The sequence below is a fragment of the Aethalodelphis obliquidens genome, unplaced genomic scaffold (assembly GCF_003676395.1).
Source record: "Aethalodelphis obliquidens isolate GAN/ISIS:26980383/991018 unplaced genomic scaffold, ASM367639v1 scaffold54, whole genome shotgun sequence".
NCBI classification, from domain to species: domain Eukaryota; kingdom Metazoa; phylum Chordata; class Mammalia; order Artiodactyla; family Delphinidae; genus Aethalodelphis; species Aethalodelphis obliquidens.
In genome coordinates this window covers 386,584-394,351 of record NW_020837998.1, presented here as the reverse complement: position 1 = coordinate 394,351, position 7,768 = coordinate 386,584, and the positions used below count along the sequence as shown (strand labels likewise).

Below are 7,768 nucleotides of genomic sequence, written 5' to 3'. Positions count from 1 at the left end.
ACCTGTAAGGCATATATTTGAAAAAGGACTTGTATCCAGACAATATAAAATTCTCTTACAACTCAATTATAAAGCAATCCAATAATAAAATGAGAAAAATACTTGAATAGATACCACACAAAGGAAACTATATGGATGGTCAAAAAGCACATGAAAAGATTCTCAGCGAAATGCAACTTAAAACCACAATGAGGTGCCACTATACCCACACTAGAGTTGGTAAGATTTAAAAGACTAAAAATAAGAAGAATTGGTGACAGTGTGGAGCAACTGGAAATCTCATACAGTGCTGGTGGGAATGCAAAACTATATAGCCATTTCAAAAAATGAAGTTTCTTAAAATGTTAAAATACACTTACCATATGACCCAGCAATTCCACTCTTAGGTATTTATCTGAGAGAAATGAAAACATATGTCCACTGGAAGACTTATACAGGAATGTTCATAGTATCATTATTTCATGATAGTCCCAAACTGGAAACAATCGAAATGCCCATCAACTGATGTACAGATAAAAAAAGAAAATGATGATATACAATGGATTAGTAACAACTAGAAAAAATGGAGTGCTGGTACAACAACATGGATGAATCTCAAAATTATCATATTAAGTAAAAAAATCAAGAAAAAATTATATATACTGTTCTGTATGATTCCATTTACATGAAATTCTAGAAAAGGCAAATCTGGTTTCCTGGGGCATGAGGAAGGGATGAAGATTAATTACAAAGGGGCTTGAGGAAAATTTGGTGGTGATGGAAGTGTTCTAAAACGTGATTGTTGTGGTAGTTGCATGACTCTACATTTACTAAAATTTATTCACAGTTAAAAAAAAAAGCATGAAGATAATAGGCCCTTACCATTTAACACAGAAATAGCCTATCAGTTTCACGAACTTGAGGGGATGTCTGGATGGAAATATTAAGGGAAAACACAAATGATAATCATTTTGGTTTTATGTAATTTGAACTTAAATCATGTTCAGTATTGAAATCTATCCTTGGTTTTGCCTTGTCAGCAGAGACATGACTCCTGACTGTGTTGATCGCAACCGTGGGAATAACCACATGCCTATTTGCCTATCCAAAGTAACAGCTAATTTGATCCAAGTAGAGGAGGGTAATTTTATTATTGTTTGCCATTGGAGTTGGCATCTGGTAAAAATGGGTGTATGTTTGGAGTAGTATTTAGGTGAAAATGTAGTGCTTCTAAAATATCTTTCTGAAGAAAATAAAAGTAGGTATTCTTTATAGAGCAAGTACCCTCTGCTAACAACTGAACAACCCTATGAGGTAGATGGTGGTATTCCCATTGATGGATGAAGAAACAAAAGCTAAGAGAAGTCAAGTGACTTGCCTGAGATCTCATAGCTAGTTAAGCAGCAAAACTAAGATTCAAACTTAGCTCTGTCTGACTGGGACCATGCCCATTTCATTACGTTGCTATCCTGCCCTTACATCCTCATTCTCAGACTCTTGTCCAAGTTGGAGAGAGTGAATTTACCATGGTAATTTGAATTTGTGATGCTGAATTACTGAATTACTTGATCTTTGGCAAGTTATTTAACATTTCTCATCCCATTTTTTTCGCATGGATAATACTGCCTGCTTCCCAGAGTTATAATGAGGAATAAATGAGATGATGTGTATGAAAATGCATTGTGAATCATAAAGCCCTGTACTGATGTTTGGTGATGTATTATTAATGCTGTCATTATTACACACATAAACATACTACTAATCCTGCTTCCTGAATATTTCTTTGCTATTGTCCTTTTTAAGCCACTTAGCAGCTTTTACAGTACCATAGTGACTGAATTTCATTAATAAGGAAAGTTATTTTTTAGATATAAAAATTCAGTTAGTCTTAAGACAAAAGACATTAGAACAATACAGTTTTAACCGTTTGAAGAACTAAGTATGCTTAACTATTTAGAATTTTCCTTTCTTCCTTCTATTTCCTCCTACACCACAAAATTTTTTCCTGTGTATTATATCCAAAGTTAAGGTTGCAACTTTATGATGGCTTATTTCCAATAATTGATATTTAATGGCTATATTCAGTACATTTGGTCAGAACTTCTTTTTTGAACCAAACATTTTATACCCACAAAGCGTTCACCACTAGAAAACTCTAGTTCTTCCATGAATGCAGCTGAATCTTTTGTTTAATGTGGTTTTAACTACAGATTGACTACATAAGTTGCTTCCATATGCATATTGCTTTTTACATAAAGAAGATAATCATTCTCTTTTCTTGAAATCCTTGATGCTTAGTGTGTAGTTTAAACCCTTGCCAAAAGAATGCTATTTCTTTTCTACTAGGTAAAATTCCAAGAGGTCCGTGGTATCTCATTGTAGTGAAACAGTAGCAGCACTAAACTTTCAAAACATGCTTTGTTCATCGGACTGATATAAAAGATTTAATAGCCTCTGTTGAAATGGTAGCTCTTATGATAAAAAGTTATGGAAGAGTCTTAAATTTACAACATAGAGTATTAACTAGTTGATGTAGCTGAACATCTGAATTTTTTATTATAAAATTGTTATATTTAGTAAATTTTTTTGGTACTGGTAGTAGTAATATATATATTTCCTTTTATGATAACAAACTTTATGGTGTGGCTTAATTTAATTCCCAAACAGTAATATTCTTATCAAACTGCTGTATTAACCAGAAGTAAAATAATATATCATGTAAATGGCCTCTTTTTAAATTAGTTAAGCTATTGCTTAAACTGAAAAATGTATGCCATTCCCCCAAAGAGGCACTGTGGCTTGGAGTTAAGATTTGGGTTAAAATTTCAACTCTAGAACTTTTTTTTTTGTAAAGCATTGGGCAGCAAGTTAACCAATTTGCACTCTAGTTTCTTCTTCATCTCTAAAATGTGTATGCAGATCCTTCTCTCTCAGTGCATTTGGGAGAATCAGATGAGCTAGTGTGTGAACATAGTTTCTTTTTTTTTTTTTTTAACATCTTTATTGGGGTATAATTGCTTTACAATGGTGTGTTAGTTTCTGCTTTATAACAAAGTGAATCAGTTATACATATACATATGTTCCCATATCTCTTCCCTCTTGCGTCTCCCTCCCTCCCTTCCACCCTCCTGAACATAGTTTCTAAATAACAAAGTACTATATGAACAATATTTTGACAGTTGCTCATTTATGGTAATTGGTAGATAAAAAGAGTTTAAGTACTTGATTTTTAAAAACCTCTCTTCCACATGATAAAATTTTCAGTATTAGTAGTATATGTTTAAGAAACATCATTCAACGGCATAATAATACAAACTATAATTTTGAATACAAGAATGAGCCTCTTTTGTTAAACTCTTCTATACAGCGACGGCATGAATATTTTTTGTGTTTTTTATATATATATATATATATATATTTCTACATTCTAAATGATATAGGTGTATGTTTTTATAGGTTTGCCTGAATCCATCATTGCGGCTGCATGTTCAAGAAGTGGCCAGAGGGTTCTGCATGTTGATTCGTAAGTTTATCAATGGTAGCATTTGATACTTCCTAAATACCTCTATACAAAATTAAAATTTAAATATACACACGTGTTTGTGTATATATATACATCCTATATAAACTTTTTAAGTTAGGAAAATAATTGGAATTGTTTAATTTTCACCAAAAACGTGAAATATATAATGTACAGGCTTTACTATTATACTCTGTGAAATAGTGTACTGTTTCCTTTGAGGATAAACCAAATGTACCATAATTTTATTTTTCACATGAGTGATTTTGTTTTTTTAAATGATAATTCTCCAAGAGGCTTGGAAACCTCACACCTGACCATTTAATTATATACATGTGTGGGTGTGTAAAACCTGTATATGCTGTTGTATTTTAGGCTTTGTATTTGATTGTTGAAAAAATCAGCTGATAAGAGTATGTGGTTTTCTTAAAATTCATCAAAATTTAAACTATTAGAAAAATCTAGAATATCTAGAATTTTGTTTTCCCCTTTTTCCTTAAATGTGATGATAAAAAGGAAGTTAATGGAAAATTCAAGTTTAAGATAAAGCATAAATCTTTCCCTTCCTGCTTCCTCCTGAAACAAGCCCTTAACTTTTTGCCTATTTATTTAGTGCTTTTGACTGTTGTATTTTGGCCCTTTAATTGTTCATTAAATAGGAGTAGAAAGGAAACAAGAAATAATGACTTTATATTTTCTGTTTGATAGTAACTGCAAGTTTTTCAGAATGTCAGAATACTAAGAATAACAAGATTTGCTATAGTTCACAGTGCCTTCTCATATATTATCCCATTGTAAATATGTAGGAATCCAAAAGTGGTATTAGTTCATTTACCCTTTCTAAATTTATTTTCAAAGCATAACTCCTCAGTTATTGGATGAAATTTCTAAATTAAATTAGTTTCTGTTCTCAAGTCCTGCTCTTGGAATTCTCTTTCACTATCATATGTGTAACTGCTGTGTTAATGTCTTAATTCAGTCTTTTTGACATATGGATTCACATGCTGAAAAACTTGCTGCCTTGAAAGCTGAGGTACTGGGCCAGTGTGCTTTAAAAAGGCTTAATAAGAATGTAAATTCAAATTTATTTCTGATAATGTTAATTAACCTAAAATTGAAAATAAAATCTTAAATTTCCCAAAGTTATTTGTTGTGCTCACACTGTAAGCTACTTCCCATATCAGTTTCTTTGCACGTTATATAATTTAACTCTCGTCACAGCTGAGTGAGGAGGGTGGTGTTATCCCAATTTAGCAAATGGGGGTGGGATGTGAGGCATAGAGAGGTTAAGTAATTTTTCTAACTTTACCCAGCTAGTGCATGTCTAAGTTTAAATGCAAATAACTTTTAAATTGTGGTAAAAAGAACACATAACATAAAATTTGCCATCTTAACTATTTCTAAGTGTATACAGTTGAGTAGTGTTAAGTATATTCATATTGTTGTGTAGCAGATCTCCAGGACTTTTGATATTACAAACCTGAACTCTATGCCCATTAAACAATAACTCTCCATTCCTCTTCCCCCCAACCCTGGCAACTACCATTCTACTTTCTGTCTCCATGAATTTTACTTCTCTAGATTCCTCATATAATTGGAATTATACGTTATTTGTCTTTTTGTGATTGGCTTATTTCAGTCAGTATAATGTCCTCAAGGCTCATCCATTTTGTATCATGTGTCAGAATTTCCTTCCTTTTTAAGGCTGAATAATATTCCATTGTATGTATATACTATATTTATTCATCTGTTTATAAACATTTGACTCGCTTCCACCTCTTGACTATAGTGAATAATGCTGCTATGAACATGGATGTGCAAATATATCGTCAAGATCCTGCTTTCAGTTCTTTTAGATATATACCCAGAATTGATATAGTAATTCTATTTTTAATTTTTTGAGGAACTGCCTTACTACTTTCCATAGCAATGGTACCTTTTACATTTCAACCAACTTCCCGTGCTTTGGCTCCAACTGGGAAGTTGTATATGGGCTTTTAAGCTAGTATACCTGGGTTTAAGTCCTGGTTTCTTCACTTACTAGGTGTGTAACCTTTGACAAATTAATTAATCTTTCTGTAACTCAGTTTCTTGATATAAAGTGCAATTGTAATAGTAATTTATAAGATTGTTTATTGGATTAAATAAAATAATCAATGTAATGGATTTATAACAGTGCCTGAAACATAGTAAGCCCTTAGTAAATGTTAACTTATATTACTCTAACAATACTGTTGTTTGTTGTTGTTGAGAAATGTTGTTCTTTGGTAGGTGAATTCTCTTTTTTATTTTCTGATTGCTTTGATATTCTTCTGTTTGTCTTTATAGTTATATAGTCTTCCTCTTATCTGTCAAGGTGTGGATTTTATTTCTATTTATACTGTTCAGAAATTGTTTTGTTTCTTGAAATCAGATGACTTATGCCTTTTGTTGGTGGGAAAACCCTCAACTGTTTCTTCAAACATCTCTCTTCTTTCTTTTGGAAATTCTCTTATAAATTGCACCTTTTCATTCTATCCTTTATGCCTTTTAATGTCACTTTCATATTTTTCATCTTTTTACCTTTTGATACAGCATTCTGAGTAGTTTTCTCAGCTTTATCTTCTTGTTCTGGGGTTAGCAACTATGGCCCACAGGTCAGCCACTTTTTTTTTTTAAATAAAGTCATATTGGAACACAACCATGCTTATTATATACTTATAGATATACATGTTTACATATTGACTATGGCTGCTTTCACACTACAAAGTCAAAGAGTTAAGTAGTTGTAACAAAAACTGTGTGGTCTGCAAAGCCTAAAAATTTACTATCTGGCCCTTTATAGAAAATGTTTGCAGACCTCTAGTTCATTAACTCTGTCTTTAGATGAGTCTAATTTTCTATTTATCCTAGCTATCATTTTCTTCAATGACTTTCATTTCTAGAAGTCCTGTTGGGTTATTTTTTAAAGCCATCGTGTTCTTTCTTTGTGTTTCAATTCATTTTTTTAAAAACGTGTGAAATATTTTATGTGAAGTTCTTTGAGGTTTAATACTGCTCTTTGTCATTTTCTCTCCATCTTCAGGGTCAGTACTTTTTCTTATTTCCTTTCCCTAAAATTTCCAGTTTTTCTTTAGCGGGGCTTTATCTGTGGGAATGCTGTGTGACCTGTTTGAGGGGGTATGTTCGTACTAAGTGGTTTTGCATTTACTTTTGCCTGGTCAGCCAGTGCTATTACTGACCATATTAGTTCCTATTGCTGCTGTAACAAATTACCACAAATGTAGTAGCTTAACACAACACAAAGTTATTCTTTTACAGTTCTGCAGGTCAGAAGTATGAAATGAATCTTACGGGTCTGAAATCAAGTTGTAGGCAGGCAGTGTTACATTCCTTTTGGAGGATTCAGGGGAGCATCTGTTTCCTTATCTTTTTCAGCTTCTAGAGGCCACCTCATTCCTTGGCTTATGGCCCCTTCTTCCATCTTCAAGAGCCTCACTTCACCCTCTATCATGCTACCTTGTTTTTCTGCCCCTGACCTTCTTGCCTCTCTCATAAGGAACCTTGTGTTTACATTGGGGCCTACCTGGATACTGTAGGATATTCCTCCCATCTCAGGATACTTTATTTATGCATGTTAGCAAAGTCCGTTTTGTCATATAAGAAAGCTTATTCACAGCTTCTGGGGATTAGGACATCGACAACTTTGGGGAACCATCATCTACTACACTGGCTCAAAACAATTTGTATGTTAATTTCTAGGCTTGAGGTTTCTTGGTTTATGTGAGTAGCATGTATTAGAACACCATAATCACCTGTGGTTCAAGTTTGCAGTTGTAAATTCTCATAGAAATTTCCCCTTCCGCCTACAGCCTGCTTCAACAGTATCCCATTATGTACTCTCTCTAAGTATACAGTATTCTCTCACATCTTTATGCCTTTTTTCATGCTGGTCCCTATTCTATGCTAATAGAGTACTCCTTCTTTAGGACATAGCTAGTATACCACTTTCTAGTGATGTCTTCCTTGATAATCCAAGTAGTATTAATTTTTTCTAGTTGCCTGTACTTTCAAGTCTTCTGTACATTCTTATAATATTTTTCACACAGTATTATTATTGTTTATAGATCTCTTGGCTCTATTAGACTTTTAGAGATTAGGGATCATGTCTTAGTCATCTTAATATCCCCAGTGCCTGAGAGGTCTGGAATACAGCAGTCCCTAAATAAATATTTGATAAATATTATATATGCCAAGCCACTGTTCTAGTGATGGGAATTTAGAATTGCC

General features: G+C 33.1%; 1 protein-coding gene across 2 annotated transcripts in view; it reads left to right on the top strand.

The window, feature by feature from the left end:
* The window catches only part of CHM (CHM Rab escort protein), a 201,709-nt gene that overhangs the window by 23,225 nt on the left and 170,716 nt on the right, over positions 1-7,768 (top strand). For both annotated transcript variants that reach the window (XM_027086060.1, XM_027086061.1), the window contains exon 2: positions 3,436-3,502. In XM_027086060.1, the coding sequence (XP_026941861.1) occupies positions 3,436-3,502 (67 nt within the window). The remainder of the gene's footprint in view (positions 1-3,435; positions 3,503-7,768) is intronic.